We start from the raw sequence: 17,655 nt of genomic DNA, 5'->3' as shown, positions 1-17,655 counted from the left end.
GACTATTCTCCTCAACTCCAATAGCAATTTGTTCCAATGCACAATTAAAAGCCGACCTCTCATTCAATGAGATCACCAAGAGGGAGGCTCAATTCCGAGCCCATCACAGCTGAGTTGGATGACTCCCTTATACGAAGAGTTTCTCAAGACAAGGAGAGAGTTGTGTTTGATCATGAAGCAACAAAGGCACCTAGCCCGGATGATTTAAATGGACTATTCTCCCAAGATACGACAAAAGGCTTTGATACCAATTTGTTGTGAGCCTCAATTATGTTCGATATCTCATTCAGGGAGATCACCAAAAAGGAAGTCCAAATTCGAGGACATCAACATATCAAACCACTTTCATTTAAAAACTCAAATGAATAAATTATGAGCTAATTATGATATATTTAATTACTTGACACCATATCAATTCTCCAACAAGAAACTATTATCGCCTAACATCCTAAGACGTCCGCCTCAACAAAAATGCCGCTCCAATTCATTCTTTACTGCAGCCTGAAGAGAATAAAAGTGAAACACTAACTTCTTGTCACTCCAAGAACAAGGTGACCCCACTCTAGTCTCTTCATGGGAAAGCATTGTCACATGTGTTGACAGAGTGAATGCCCGTTGTCTTTTTCTCAACCGATGGTCAAAAGCTTTCTGCCCAATAAACTAACGGTCGAAAACCTCAGCACAAATGCTGTCCTAGACCTCATCAAATATGAGATGGACCACCATTCATCTCATAGGCGGTGCGTTTCATGACTAGAATCTAGCATTAAATTAATTACATCAAGATTTGCAGTTGGCGAGTCACATGCAACCCAAAATTGGAATACTGATATGCATGAATTGGACAGTAGATTTGTAAGATAGTCGTTTATCATGACCGACGGGGATTATGCAGGGATTAATTAGTCAGACACAACTCGTGCTTTCTCGATTAAGATCACGTTTTTCCCAAATTGGAAGCAAAATTCAAGACTACACGTAACCGTGCTGCTGCCATCTAGAGAAGTAGAAACCCTGAACCATCAACGATGTCGCCAAAGATAAGTGTCAAAATGCCCTACGAAATTTACTTGCAATCATTAGGTCATTTTCTTGACAGAGGGCGGATATCGAAGTTCAAAAGCCTAATCTATTTTTATGTGACCACAAGAGAGGCATTATTATATCGAAAGCTTCCTTCACTTAACAGCATTCATTTGCCAATTGTCAAATGAAACTCTCGTTCATCAAGAATGAAGAGAGGTATCGATGGAACAATGAGAACTAGTCTCCTCATGCAACCCACTTGCGTCAAAACCAAATAAAGCACCTTCATTTCTATGGCTCTTCATCCGAATCATGTAGAGTTTTGAGAGAGAAATCGAAAGAATGCACATGGAACTGTACAAGATATACTGCAATAATGTGTCGTATTATATAGATCCAAATCTTTCTGTTCATAAATATATAAGGAAACCCAGAAGACCTCGACAAAAGCAGCCCCGTTTTCCACATAAATCCCTCCCGTGTCCTGATCTCTACACTCCTCCGCACTCTCCCCAGGCACAGAATGCTAAGTAAAGTCCCACGATGAGCAGGCAAAACAGGACTGCTTTTTTATTGACCAGATATTACACGCCACAAACAATAATGACGCTAACAGGCAGTATCCCCCCCTCCCCCCAGTAATCCAACACTATAATGGGAAAAGAAGTAAAAATTAGATCACGCACCGCACATACAATCGGGAGCTGGATATGTGTATAGGGATTGTTTAGGCTTCCTCAAACGGATTTGACCTTGTCTGTTTTTATGCCCTTCAATGATCGCTTCCTGAAACTCGGACCAGCTGATATTCTTATTCAGGAAGAGCTGACCTAATAGGGCCATGCTTGGCCTTATGGTCTTCATGTTCTCGTAGGTCCTGTGACCAACCTGTTTAAAGCACATACCAATTGTTATCGCCCCATAGGCATCGACTCGAATGAGCATTGCATGTGCTTATAACGATTGGAAATGACAAATATGCAATTGTGAGACTCACCAATGCATTGTGCATATTCCCTGGAGAAGCAGAGATGAAGATGTCGCTGTGCATGCTAATGTAATAATCCAATGCAGCCAGCAAAGAGGCCTTCCCTTTTATCTGGGCTCGCTCATCCGCGGATGCGAGACTCTTTTTATCCTCCATCAGTGGAAACATTTTCCTTAGCATGGAAATCCTGGCTTCTCCACCATACACCTGAAAAGCACAAAATTAATTTTAAATTTCCCTCACTAAGACAACTTCTGTTATGCAGTTTCTTGCAAAATATTAGACTGGTTTTCTTCTGTTACCACCTTGTGGGAGGCGAGGTATAAACGAGTGGTATTGTCGAATCCCAATGCAGCAAGCAGCAATCCAATCTCTTCCGGAGTCAATGGGCAACGTCCTTGACTTCGCAGCTCTTCGTCAGTGAACTGAGAGTTAAGTACCCTTCCCTGCCAGATAACTTGCCGGTATTTTGCCAGAGCCAGTTTTTCAGCTTTACCCCCACCAAAATCACATGCTGAGTGTGCAGCCATATCCTATAGGTATGAATTATATTAGTTAACTTGAATAAGAAACTTTTACCTGCTCAAATGTTGAGATCTATCCTTTCAAGACATAACAGATTGTTAAAGTGACTCGTCAAGTTACTGCCCTAATTTCCGTTCTAGTCCTTATCTCAAGTTTGAAAATCAGGGGAACTAAAGAGAGCAAAATGGACCCAACGTAGAACTACAACCTTTATGGGTGTTGTTGGGGGGTTGCAGCGCATGTAGAAAGCCGATTGGACTCATTTTGGGTTTCAAAAACAATATAGTAATTAGATAAACACCTTTGACAAAACCTACTATATAACTTCAATGAAGCAAGGTCAAGGTCGTGGCTGTATAATTTATCCAAAATGCTGGCATGCATTGTAACTGCCTTTCAAACTCCACTCAGAGAATATCAGACAACCATAACAATTTGGAGCAGAAGCAACACAAGTAGATGATCACTAGGGAAACTTTAGACTAGCCACAAGTCAGCCAAATTTAAGTCATCACCATCTACATGTGACATGCACAATAACTGTATCGTCATATTCATTAAAATACAATGCTCTACTGGGTTTTCTTATCTCATTTGATAGGCTTGATCCTGAGGAAGAATAAGAACATGGTTATGAATCAAACATCTTGATACAGCAAAGTTCATCCTTCTGTGCTAGGAGATGTACGTAGTATGATGCTCAACTTTCCAGAATGACTAGAACAAGACTCCCAAAGTAGGCAATACCTTATCGAACCGGAGATGTAGAACAACAAACTTCCCCGCTTTTTTAGCAGTGGAATCAGTGACCTCTCGCAGGTAGTTGCCAGCAGTTGCTCTACTATCATCAGATGGGTACCGTAGACGATTGACGAGAGAATCTCCAAGTGCTCTAATATGGGGGACAAAGATCAATCCTTCAAAGTTCACTTTACAACGCAATCGCTGAATGTCCATCGGCAAATTGTCATAGGTCAAGCGATGTGAGAATGGGGCAATTGCAGCAATCCCGTAACTGCAAAATGTTAAAGGATAGCAGAGGTTATATAAGTAAGATGAAAATAACTCTCTTTAGACAACTAATTCCTTTCCATGCATACAGGACACAAGATCCCTCATCGCTATAATTGGTGGATTGACTAACATAGGTCATTCCATACATCTTACTGTATCTTTGCAGAGTAGGAGTACAAACACATCTGAAGAAATCAGGTAACCTTTAATTGATGCTTCCTAACAAAGCACCATTTCTTGTTTCTCAAGTCAATTTGCTATTCGTTCTTTACAGCGTCACATAAAAGAAAGGAGCTGCAGTGTTCCCATGGTCACTAGCAAATTACCCTAAGCGAGTTTCAAAACCCATTGACATAACACCAATTTGCAAGTGATATCGCCCAATTTATGTTGAGATACACAACACAGCTTGTAAAGAGAAGGAACAAAAAAATCATTTCAATAAAGCAATTCATGAAAAATCAAGGCAATGAATGGATGGAAAAGTAGCACATAACTATTCTTGGCACTGATGCAGCAGTACAATTAAACACCACAAGATCTAAGATACAGAAAATATAACATCGGGTACCTACTAACCTCTGTAGCACTGGTGAGACATTCTCCAGATACCAGTTGACTGTAGCACGAACAGGCGCAGTCTTAATTCTGGTAGGGCGAATGGCAGTAGCATAATACTCTCTTGTGCTCCAAGAGAATTCATCAGGCAGATCTCTGACTATACGAATGTCATCTTTCAATACATCAATGAAATGTTCGACATCAAATATGTCCCCAAATGAGCTGCAAATGACATTTCAGCTTCACTTGATTATTTCTATAGATTTGCATCATTGAAAAGAAAATATTTCTCAAAGGCAGGAGTTATCATTTTCTAAAGCTAGATTCTTGCAATACCTTGAGTCTTGCCAAACAGGATTTACTTCGAGGTATGGAATAACTAACGTGGCATTCAGTATTTTAGCAACAGCAACTGCATCACATACCTGTAAAATGACAATAAAAATTGCTTCACTCTTGGCTTCAGCATTATTATGTGACAAGACTATAAACCTCCTCTTCACTTCTAATATCTACAGAGAACATATTAATAGAGATCCAAAAGGTGTTGAAATATAAGTCCATAGACTAGTTATATAACAACGGCAAACACACAACACATCTGTGAACTAATATCACAAGGTGCATCACTAATCAACCATGCGGGCTTGCCCAGTTGATTAAGGCTCGACACTAAATTTTGCCTCGGAGGCATAGTCATGGGTTTGAGTTTCAGAGAGGGTAATTCCCTCAAGTCCACTCCAGGACCTCCTCACCCAATACTGATGCGGTTGTGGAGGGTCAACAGACCTACAGTCATCTGATGCAATTAGTCGGGTGCTCTAAAAGGTCCAGATACCCCCCACCCCAAAAAAAAAAAAAAAAAAAAAAAATTACAAAGGAAAACTGCATGTGGACAAAAAAATAAAGAGAAGGTGCATAACTGATCAATAATCTCTAGCCAGTTATGATGACACTGAATTCTGCATTATAGAAAAGTGACAAGACTATAATTTCTTCTTGCCATCTAAAATCTCCATAAAATGGATCCTCCAGAGATTGCAATTTCTGACACCTCTGAAAATGAAACACTAAAAGATTCTCCACTTACCGCCATTCTCTGCTGGTTTAAGCCTCCATCTAGAAACACTTGAACATATCCCCGGCTTTTCTCAGGCAAGGCTGTATGTGAGACAAGATGCCAAAACAAAACAAGATAAATTTCCCATCCTCTACTCCAAAAGAATTCAAAAAAAATTGCAAATATAAAGTCCATGACCAGGGTTGTGGGTGCTCATGCTTCTGTTGAGCATCGTAATAATGCCGATTTAGTAATTGGTAAGGAACAGACAAAAACCACAATTTGATCTTATATTACTTACAAGGAGCGTTTGTAGTCTGGATGCATGGTCTCCATCCTGGGTCACTCAATGGATTCCAGAACTCATTTTGTACTGAATCTGACTAATTATGGAAAAGAATATGATCAGATAAAAACTAACTAATGAGCACTGATAAGAGCTTCACTACTGGACTTTTAAACAGCCAATTAACTCACACTTTGGCGCTCCACAGCACTCTTCAAAAGATGCATGTGCCTCGGCTTGATAGCATTCCATTCCTGCACAAAGCCCCTTTCTCATTGTACACCATGCTAAAAACTCCAAAAAATGAATTCAGGCACGTAACACTCAAAACTATCAGTATATACAAGTTCGTCTCAGTTTTTGTGACCTTAAAGATCACAGGTCATGGCATTACATAGAAATAGCTCCACAACACTTACAGGCTGGTCAACTTGGACTTCTTGACCGACCAAAAAAAAAAAACTTGGACTTCTTGGAAGTGGCCACTAATTCTAAACTGAAGTCAATTGGATCTCAAAGACATTTGCAAATAGATACTAAAAGAACGTAACATTAGACATCAAGGTTACACTTTTCTTTCCAAATCATCCTATGATCCATAACCCAAAAAATAAAAATAAAAAATAAAAAAAAAAAAAAAAAGCATTATCCCACTAAGTGGGGTAGGGTTGAACAAATAAGACCAGCGTTCATGGATTTCCTCATTCTTTAGCTTCCGATCCCAATTAGAAACCAGCGCTTTAAGCATTTTCACTTTATAACACATCAAGAAGAGTGACAGGAATAAACAGAACCAAATGCCCAAGAGGTATTAAACTCCTCCAGGTAAGCACTATGCAAATGCCATGATACTGACAGAAAAGACCTCATTCAACCCATTAAGTCAAATTCTGAGTTTGGATGAACATCGTGAAAGCCACGACATTTCAGTAAACTGAGTCAACTGGTCCGACAAATTGCGAAGACTTGAGAGTCCACTCTTGCCAGACAACCAAATATTTTTCACCCAAGAAAATCTGAGCTCGATCTTGAGCATGATTCTATCACGACTGGAAATACCCAATTACCCATAATCGATTCTTGCGGTTACATTCAGGATACTAAATAAACATACTCAGAGCAATGAACATACTATTTTATCACTCATCCAAACTGATCGTGCACAAGCATCGGAAAAATCATTAATTCTAGAAAAAAAACATAGATAAACTAATTAAACACAAAAAGAAAAAACCTGCAAATTCAATTAACAGATTCCAAAAAAAAAAAAAAAAAAAAAAAGAGCAGGACCGTTCATTCCAGAGAAAAATTTCTCCCGTTTAAGAATTGAATTTAGATGAACTGTGAAGCCACAGAGCAGTCCCTACGCTAATAAAGCTTTAAGACCAAATGGGTCCAACTGAAAGAACCACACTCTGCAGAATATGAACATAAATTCACAATTTATCAAGGAGAAAGACAACAACAACAAAAAAAGGAGTACTCTTGATGCGAGAGAACAATCAAGAAGCAGAGACGTACCGAGAAAGCAGAGGCGTGGCTCAGGGGACTGAACAAACTGAGGAAGAAAACGGGGAGAAGCAAACCCAAGAGCCCAAAGAGAGCCCCTCCACTCTGATGCCTCATGTTAAAGCTCAGAGCCGAACCAGAAGCCTCAGATCTCAAAGCTCTCCCCCCCTCTCTCTCAAACTGGGATATTTTCTTCTTCTTCTTTAAAGGGTGGTCTGATGAGGAAGGAGGAGAAGAAGAACCCTACACCTCACAAAGCTTTTAATGGAGGAGGAAGAGAGAAGCCACCAAACAAAATAAAACCATCAACTCTAATCCCCTCTCTCTCTCTCTCTCTCTCTCTCCCCCACAAGATGTCACTCTGGGCTTTGCAAATGCTTTGCTTTTTCGGTGGTTTTAGTGAGAGAGAGAGAGAGAGAGACAGTAAAGGGCATCTTCTCGTCACATGACACCTGTACATCTAGGCCTGTATTGATGATACAGAGGCGTGTCGCTATCAAAGGGAGGGACGAGGGGCCTATCGCAAGCGCAAGGAATGGGAGGGGCCTCTATGAAAGGTCGGTACAAGATCGCTGTACGAAAGCTGTAATGTTCATCAGCATTCCAAAGCTTTCGAGGCAAGAGAAACCCACCCTCTCTCTCTCTTCTCTCTCTCTCCTCCTGCGGACCGTTGAGTGATGAATGAATCAATGATGTCTGCCTCTGCTTTCTTCCTCCTTTCCTTATTCTCCCCATTGTTTTTTACCTTTTGCTTTCCCGTGCTTTCTCGTGCCACCGACAGCTGAAGTTTTCATTCATACATTCATTCATGGATCCAAGCGCGCGTGAGACCGCCCCTCCATTAATTAGCAGGCCCTGCTTTTTTTATTACTACTTCCATTGTATCCCACTCAACATCAGCAATTCGCCCATCTTTTTTTTTTTTTTTTGGTAGTAACAAAAGTTTCCAGCTTTCGAGTCCGCTCTAATTTGTGGTCGATAAGACGGTTCTCGACATGATTGGCTTGCACGAACACGAGACTACACGCAATTTTAATAGTTTTGCATTTGGCATGAAGCGATTCGTATCGTGACGTGGGTAATCTTGATTGACCCACTTAACTTTTTTAAGACATGAGTTAACTTGTTGATGTTATCGTGTCCTCTTTTTCAACATGATATTTAAAGATATTTTCTTAATCCTTGATTATAAATCAAATGTATTTACAAATAAAAAAGTCATTAAATATGAAGAAAGACTAACTCAATACTAGTACACTTTAGATTTTGTCAAGTGAACTTATCCGTGTTGTCTAGAAATGTGTTAACACAAACTATCATGTTTCACATGTTTAATGTATACAAAGGTTAACATGTCTTGATAAATAGGTTAACATATAGTGTTGTATCACATCCGAAACAAAGAAACGTTTAATTATCATGTCAATCATGTTGTTTGTATGACCTGCTTTATTAGCGAGCAGCGTTTGTATCGAGTCAATCTGACACATAAATTAAACTTGTTCTATTCGAATTAGCCATATTCATGTGAGCTCTATTTAATACTCCATAACATGAATTACCAACCCTAATCTCAACAGATCTTCATTTTATCCAAAGTCAATGCCAAGTATCGAAAACGATAAACCAATCATCAAAAGGAGATATGTGACGTTTTTACCAAGGATATGCAGTGAAATTTGTGAAAACATCAAGGTCGAGTAGATTTTAGAGTGCCTATGGTAAATAAAGGGCATAATACTTGGGGCTTCAAATTTTGGGAACCTATGGATATTTGTGTGTGTATATAATACCCCAAAAAATAAAAGGATAACCAAATAATAAATTTAAATTCACAATATGGTATTTAGAGAAAGTAATGTACTTATGAATACTAGGTAACATCTTGTGCAGTTTATATTTTCTACAAGAATAGTTTAACTATTCTTTTTGTATATCTCCGGCACACTTACTTCTTGCTTATTACAGTCCCGTGTAAATTTTTACACAATCAAAAAAAATTAATCGAGGAGTTACAAATAAAGAGTGAAAAGGAGGAAAAGATAATAATTTTAAGAGAGAGGAGCTCTAAGCCTTTAACATTGCCAACTAAACAAAATGACGAAAAAGTGGTGTGAAAGCTCTATCATTACTTTATTTGCAAAGCAGCTTTCACTATACATTAGACGTTACATGCAATCAGAGAAGAAGATGCCAATTGTCTTATGAAATGCACAAATTAATAAAAAAATATTTATTGAAATGTAAGAAAAAGATTATGATTTTCACCTTGAATGAATGGTTTCATTTCCACTCGAGCATATAGAAGCACGTAATATTATCAATTTCTAATTATCACCTCCTCCCTCAATTGATTTCTTAATGAAATAGCGTGATCTATGATAAAAGTCAATTAAAAAGTACATTCATAGCAAAAACTAAATTATATATCGTTCCGTACTTTATTTTACCCAAGCAAACATGGTCCAAACGAACCATATACCTTTTGAGAATTACAATACCCTTTAGAAAAAAAAAATTTGTTTGTATCATCAAATGACAAGAATTTTGAGTGCTCAACACGGGTTAAGCGCAACTTTGTTCTTCAATCTTTGTCCAACGTGCTATTGGGTCCCAATTTTCTTTTGAAATCAAATCTCCTAATTTTGCGATGCGTCCTCCTGAGCCCTTTCGTCATATGTTGTTAATTTATTTAAATGTAGTAACATTGTTATAAAAATATTATCATATCGCTACAAAGATAATACTGGAGAAAATTGTTCATAAAATCCTAAACTTATTATGTTCTATCATCAATTTAGTTTCAAATTTTTTAATTTGCCAATTGAGTCTATTAGCCAATTTTGATAATAAATCACTAACGTGACGCTAAGCATCCTACATTTACAAATTTTAATAATAATAATATTTTTCAAAATTTTCATTTATTTTTTTATTTTATTTTCTTCTCTTTTTTCTTTTTTTTTCACTTGTGGTTGGTAAAAGTCATCAAAACCTATCATCAAATCCTCATCAGCCACCAGGCCAATGGGGCCATGGCTACACGAGCTTGGGCAGCCATAGCAATTGCAAGCTCAAGATTTGGCCACCATGGTCATGAGTGAAGCTTGAGTACCCATAGGACAGGACAACCTCGCCATGGCAAAAATTGACCATACTAGTACCGATTAGTATCCATATCAAAAAAAATTGGCCAAAATTAACCGAATGAACTTAATTAATAAAATTGAAAGATTTAGTATTGAATTGACAAATGTGTAGGGAAAAGTGTTAAAAAATTCATAATTTTTTTTGTATTTGTGTCAATCTAGTCCTAAACATTTTATTGATGTCAATTTAATCCTAAACATTTTCGCTTTGTGCCAATTCAGTCCTTTTCGACTAATTTTGGTCGGACTTTGCTTACTGAGCACCAGTCGGCTAACATCAAATGACTTTTAATAATATTTTAATATTTTTGAATTTTTATTTTCTTTTTTCATTTTCTCTTTCCTTTACTTTTCTTTTTTCTTTTTTCCTTCTCATCCTCCTCCATCCAACCGATTGCCAGACCTCGGCGACTAACCCAAAGGTGACGGCCAACAAGGTGGGCAAGCTCAACCTCGCCGGATCGGGCGAGGCTGGCGAGGTCAAGCCTCACCTAACCTCGGCGAGGCCGCCCTTGCACCAAACTAGCGAGGTCAAGTTTCGCCCATGGTCGAAGAGGCTCGATTTTGCCCATGGCCTCATTGAATCTAGTGAGGCTGGACCCTCGCTAGATCCGACGAGGGCGGGCATCACTAGCTCGGCACAAGGCCACCCTTGCGACTTGAGCAACCTTAAGCTGGCCTCGTCGACTATCGTCTCTAGCCGGTCATCGAGGTCCGACGACCGGGCTGGAGGAAGGATGAGGAGAAGGAAAAATAAAAATAAAATAAAATAAAAATAAAAATTTCAAAAATATTAAAATATTATTAAAATTTGTCTATGTTAGCGTCGATCATACCATGTCAACCTTGCCGATACCCAATCAGCAAAATCCAGCCAAAATAGTTGGAAAGAACTGAATTTACACAAAGTAAAAATGTTTAAGACTAAATTGGCACCAACAAAAAATTTAGGACTTTTCAAACATTTTTTCCCAATTTGGTAATAGGTTTAACTTTTTCAATTTTTTTTTTTTTTTAGATAATATTGATGAGAGCTATCACATTAAAAAAAAAAAATTAACAAAAAAATAGGGATGGACAGGGGGATTATTGTCATCCACCACTGGCGAAGGTCACGCGACCTTTGTCAAAGGTCTAGCAAGGGTGATTGGCCTTTGACCATCTGAGCGACACCATCTCCCACAAGGCCCCATTGGTTAGTGTCGCGTGCGATCGAGGACCGAGAAGCCCTAGCCTGGGTTGAGTGCTCAGCCGAGGGCCAATACGCCCTCACCAAGATCCACCAATTCACAAGTATTGCCACAACAAGGCAAGGGCTTGGGGGGCTCTCCTCGATGGCAGAGGACGGTTGCACCCCCTCCCCCTCGCACGATTCTTTCTATTTTTCGCATTTTGCTTTGTTTTACGCCCCATGATAGCTTCATGCGGCAATTTTGGCCCGATCGGCAAAATCAATGTATTTCTTAAGAGCAGGAGTGACATACATGATTGCGCAAATCGCGTAAAGTAGGAGACATTGGATCGAACAAATTAGATAAATCATAGTACTTGGTTGCGCAAAAAAAAAAAAAATCGAAAATATTGTTACCAATATAAAACTAAGTTAGGTGATCGAAAGTGTACTGAGCCACTAGCTATTGTGTTAACAAAAGTACTAGGAGGCAAGAGTTGGAGGATAATCATTAAATTGAAGTTTGAGAAAAGTCATAAATCTATCGCATTTGTACCAGTTTAATTCTAAACCTTTTGACCTAGTGCTAATTCGATCATCCTACTAATTTTAGTCAAATATTGCTAACATGGATGCTAATCAACTTATGTGACATTGACAGCATCGATGGAGTTAATTTTTAATAATTTTTCATATTTTTTCTCCCCTTCCTTTCTTCTTCAGTTTGTTGGCACCAACTAGGCACAGGCGATGGTTGGCCAGCAACCATGGTCAAGCGGGCTAGCGACTCAACCTCACTATGGCTAGGCGAGGTCAACCCGCTCGGCTAGCCATTGCCTATGGCCTGTCCCTAGCAAAATGAAGAAGAAAGGAAGGAGAGAAAGAAGGAAAAAAGAATAAAGAAAAGTATAGATAGAATATTATTCAAAATTATCAAAGTTATCGCTAGCGATGTCACATAAGTTAGTCAACATCTACATTAGCAATATCTGGCCAAAATTAGCCAGAATGACTTAATTAGTATCAAGTTAAAATGTTTAAAATTAAATTAGCATCATTAAAAGATTTAGGATTAAATTAACACAAGTGCAATAGATTTATAACTTTTCTAACGCTTTTCCTTGAAATTGGATATTGCTTGTATGTCTTCTTCTTCTTTTTTTCCTCAATGACCAAAATTAGGTATTTTGGTATTATTTTACAAATCCTTTTAATCCATACAATCATTTCATCCTATGATTATCTCCACACACACAAGTGTGTTTATACATATACGCACGCAAATTTTGTAAGTATGAAAAATGTGACTCCTTTGATAAAAAGGAAATCATATATATATAGTCACAAATTTTGTAAGTATGAAAAATGTGACTCCTTTGATAAAAAGGAAATCATATATATATATATATATATATATATATAGTCACAAATTTTGTAAGTATGAAAAATGTGACTCCTTTGATAAAAATGAAATCAAAAGGAAGAGAGAGTTCCGTGCCAGATACATTTATCATCTTGTGATATACGAAGCTATGAATGTATATTGTAAAGGATTTCCTCACTTGTATCATGGGATCTCTAGGAAAAAGACGACACAGTATTGAAAAATTAGTCGCCTTTTTTGACACGTCAATACTTTATTGGAAAGTCGCGAATTTTTAGTGTAACGAGAGAGTGATTTTCTTTTCATTATCCAGTACATTATGATTGAAATTAAAGTTTTTTTTTGGTCAGAAAATTAAAGTTGATTGTTCAGCTTTATGTCGATTTGACTAATGGTTAATCCTGCCACGTCTCGCGAATTTGTCGTTCCGATTATTGTCCTATCATCCGTTAGCCTATTGCCCGTGGTTTTGCACGAAGAAAAAATTATTCAATAAATTCTAAATTTATTACGTGACAATCAATTTAATTCTAAATTTTTTAGTTATATTAATATAATCCTAAAATTTTTGATAATTTGTGACTTTACTAATAAATATTTCAATTATATAAATTTAGTTCTTAACATTTTAAAGGTTAGTTAATCTATCTTAAACATTTTGACCATTTAACAATTTAGTAATTTCAACCAATTTTTGTTAGAAATTGCTAACGTATCAACAAACGTCGACGTTGACCAGCTGTCAACCATCCTGCGTGGTATACTTAGCATCAATATAAACAATTTTTGTAATTCTTTTTATTTTTTTTACTTTCTTTCTCTTACTCATTTTCCTTTTGCCTACATCGTCCTCAACTATGGCTGCCATAGGCTAAAGGAAAAGAAAATACGAAAAAAGAAAGCATATATAAAAGGAAAAATTCACAAAAAAGAAATTCAAAATCTATCAACATTAACGCCAAACGTACCAATAGGCCAGTTGGCATCCATGTCAACAGTTCCCGGTTAAAATTGGCCAAAATGATTAAATCAGCAAATTGTTAAAATTTAGGACTAAAATAGTATAATGGAAAAGTTTATAATTAAACTGGTTGTTATATAATTTATTTAGAACTTTTTGGACAATTTGCCACTTATATAATTCTTAGGTTTGAGATTTGGTGTAGACCTAAAAGATTTAGGACGTGTTTGTATCGCGAAAAAATAATGATTGGGAATTTTTTTCTTTTCAAAATCACATGTAATGTCTACAAAAACAGACGAATGAAAAAAAATTCCCTTGTCCACAAATTCTTTTTGACATGAGTTGTTATCAAAATGAAACATTTTTCATGAATTAATTATTTTAATCGATGCAAGTGATCATTTTTATAAAAATATTTTTAAAATTATTTATTTTTTACGAAACAAACATAACTTTATTTAATCAATCAATTTACCATAAAATCGGGTTCGTCAAAGGAGTTTTACAAGCATCTAGCGGACCATACACTAGTGCATCCATTGATCTCGCTTTGTCATGTTCCTTACGCAAGTGTACATTGAGCAAAAGCTAATCATTAAGAATAATAAAGTAAGTTGGGAATCTGATTTTTTCTTAAAAGAGTGGAAACATGCGACACAATGATTAATCCTACCTTATTCGTTTGTTTATCATGCATGTGGAATCCCAAGCATAACTTTGTTTCTTTTTTGACGTGAAAGGTTTACTTTATACATTAGGAGTATATAGGACGAATTCATTTTTAATATAAAATAAAAACGACCCTGTAACCCTTGGTTCCAATAGATTGAAATTGGGAGCTGAACTGATCTCATTTGGTTCTGGTTCTACCTAGAAACTAGCCCATCTTGTGTTTTAGGTTTAAAAAAACTAAATTCTTATGATAAATATAAAGTTACACAACTTCACTGAAAAAACATATGCTAGTCTAATTGTTATGTTATTATCTCTTCATGCTGAAGACCATGGTTCAATTTGCAATGAATGCAAAAATATTTTTCCTTTTTCATTAAAGACTTCAGAATTGGTTAATAACCGATTCAAACGTAGACCAAATGAATCAGTCCCAGAAAAATCTGGTGATTTCAACCTTAGAAATCAAGCCGAACTGATCTTAAGTCGATTATAGATTGCAAAATTACAAACTAAACCGGTTTTTTGACCTTGAATTGGAGTCGACTCTCACTTCTATTATAAATTGATAAATCTCAAGCTCAAAAGGCACTTCACTGATCTTTCGACCCAATAATAATAATAATAATAAAGTTATTCACCAATCTTACGAATTGGATAGAACGAGAGCCAATCCCTAACAGATGTCCCTTTACTAGATCAGATTCCTCTCCGATAACATGCTAACAATAAATTCCAATTAATACAAAATGAATATGTATCGTGCCTATGTGCAAACTCTTCGGTTTTTGTTCATGTCGTGTTTCACACATGTCTGTTCGGTCATTATCAAGCACATGGTTGCTTTTTCTCCTCCGTAAGACCTGCAAAGAAAAACAAATCAGTTCTTTCAAGGCCGGCTTTGCGCTTTAAAAATTATATCAAACCCAACACGTGTACGAATAAATTAAAATATAACCATTTAATTATACCTTAGATCTTCTGACTCAAGAATATCATTATAATTACGTGACGCTAAATCTCAAATTACTTTGAGAATTCAAGAAAGATGACTTTAATACTGATTATTTTTTATCTTCATATATGTTTGTAAAACGAGATGGACCGTTCGATTCAATTGGTACCAGAATAAAGAGGTGAAGATAGGGCTTGGCCGGAGATGCTGACGTGATGATGCCGCTGTCAGAGCTGAAGGACCACCATAGCGACGGCTAAAGAGGGTACTACAACGTATTAGTGTGCATCTTTACCAATTATTTCGGAACGTGCTCTTTTACATGCTCGTTAGCATCAGCATATCCCCATGCTCAATTCGAAAGAGCAATGTTAGGGATATTAAAAAGTTTTTATGGGAATTTATTGACAGGTGACAGGATTATATTGGATGTTTAGATAAGCAACACTTGCGCACAAAATAATTTTCCCTTTTAAAAAATTTATAACTAGACTTTTATTATATTTAGGGATGTACAACATAAATAGAAATAAATTGGGAATCTGATTTTATATGCAGCTGCGAACATGGGATGCTCAAATGATTAAAGCTTAATTTACTTGTTTGTTTTCCAAGCATGTGCAAACAATTCTGGCATAAAACTAAGCAAAAGGCTAAATGTGATTGCTTTTCTTCATCGCTCAGACAATTATCATAGTGTCCAGATGAAGGGATATAATGTCCATATTTCCTATCTCTCATAAAAAGAAATATAATGCCCATGTCATAATGCATTTCCTGTTGCACGATTTATAGTACACGTTTGCACCCAAAAAAAAACTAATTCATGGTGCCCACGTAGTGCCTCGAGTCACTTGCATCCTTGACATATGATGACCTTGGTAGACCTGAATCTCTTTGCACTTAATTATGCAGACAATTTCATTGGCTTTTGTACCTCAAGCAATGCGAATTGGTATTCGCGTTTAAAGCCATAAAAATGGCTTTCATGTGAACGATTGCTACATACACTTTAAATCCACATCGAACATTTCTCAACGTGATTTAAATCATGTCTTATGCAAGTTGACTCACTTGGGATGCGTTTGGAATTAACTTTGCAAAGGGCTTTGGGCTTCCAAAGATACTTGGGCTAAAGCTGAGGTGTTTGGGAACAACTTTGAAATTCCCATTAGGCCAAAGCTAGCCTTCTCAAGGCTGAAAGCCCAAGGTAGGTGTGAGGGTGCCTTGGGCTTTTAGCTTTCTCGGCATACAAGTGGCACTATTTATTTTTTTTATTTTCTTCCAAAACTATCTTCACTTACTCTCGATTTTTTCGATTTTGCCCTCGTCATTGTATTGTTCATCTTCTTCTCTGTTGAAGGCCGACATGTTGCTCAAAGTTGCGAGCGGCCGCCGATGGCTCGACATGGTCGTGGTGGCCCAGGCGACCGCCGCTGGGGAGTGGTGCAACCGCCACCCTGTCTGGGTCGCAGCGAGGTTTGGGTCGTTGACCTTGCCGCGACCTAGATTCGGGGGCGGTGAGGTCCTCCGGTGACCTCGCCGCCCCATCTTGGTCGCAATGGTCGTCAGAGGTCGCGCAACCTCGCTACGACCAGATTCGGGGGCGACAAGGTCGCATGACCCCACTACGACCTAGATCTGGGGCGGCGAGGTCATGAGGACCTCGCCACCCTAGATCTGGGTCGCGGCTAGGTCACCCGACGTCCGGCGACCCTTATGATGGTCTTCAGTGGTCGCCCGATGTCCGACGACCCTCTGTGATGGTCTTTAGTGGTCGCCCGACGTCCGGCGACCCTCTATGATGGTCTTTAGTGGTCGCCCGACGTTCGGCGACCCTTTGTGATGGTCTTTAGTGGTCGCCATCCGGCAACCCTCATCGGTGGTCTTTAGTGGTCGCCCGACGTCCGACGACCCTCTATGATGGTCTTCAATGGTCACCCGACGTTTGGCGACCCTCGCCGGTGGTCTTCAGTGGACGTCCGATGGCCACCGGCCCTTGTCGGTCAATTTTTTTTTAATTTTTCTTTTGATACTTTTTTTTTTATCACCAAAGCCCTTTGTAAATGTAATTCCCCCAAACACCATTTTGCTCAAAGATACTTCAAATGGGCTTTCAAATTATAATTTTACCAAACACACTTTGCATTTTGGAAAATACTTTTAACTCAAAAGTCTTTGCATTTTCCTAAAAACTTTCCCCAAAAGCTTTCCCAAACACACTCTTAACCTATTTAGGACCATTTTGCCAAGAATTATCCAAAGGCCAAAAGAAAGAAATTCCCATTTAATTTAGAAAATATAGAAGCAAACTGGAGTATCACTTCAAGATGATTTCCCATGACACAATTAGATAAATTTTAACATGTTCAAGAATTAGGCAAAATACAT

General features: G+C 37.8%; 1 protein-coding gene across 1 annotated transcript; it reads right to left on the bottom strand.

The window, feature by feature from the left end:
- Positions 1 to 1,392: 1,392 nt before the first annotated feature.
- On the bottom strand, positions 1,393 to 7,379 carry LOC104418332 (O-fucosyltransferase 39). The gene is made up of 10 exons (XM_010029652.3): positions 6,982 to 7,379; positions 5,652 to 5,714; positions 5,476 to 5,557; positions 5,205 to 5,275; positions 4,451 to 4,539; positions 4,133 to 4,336; positions 3,287 to 3,554; positions 2,320 to 2,547; positions 2,024 to 2,221; positions 1,393 to 1,914 (listed from the first exon to the last, which is right to left on the bottom strand). The coding sequence occupies exons 1-10, from the start codon at positions 7,084 to 7,086 to the stop codon at positions 1,705 to 1,707; spliced, it is 1,518 nt and encodes a 505-aa protein (XP_010027954.2). The 5' UTR covers positions 7,087 to 7,379; the 3' UTR covers positions 1,393 to 1,704.
- Between the last annotated feature and the right edge of the window lie 10,276 nt (positions 7,380 to 17,655).

Source organism: Eucalyptus grandis, chromosome 9, assembly GCF_016545825.1.
Source record: "Eucalyptus grandis isolate ANBG69807.140 chromosome 9, ASM1654582v1, whole genome shotgun sequence".
Taxonomy (NCBI): Eukaryota; Viridiplantae; Streptophyta; class Magnoliopsida; order Myrtales; family Myrtaceae; genus Eucalyptus; species Eucalyptus grandis.
Note: the sequence above shows the minus strand (reverse complement) of the source record. Positions and strands in the feature narration are given on the sequence as shown.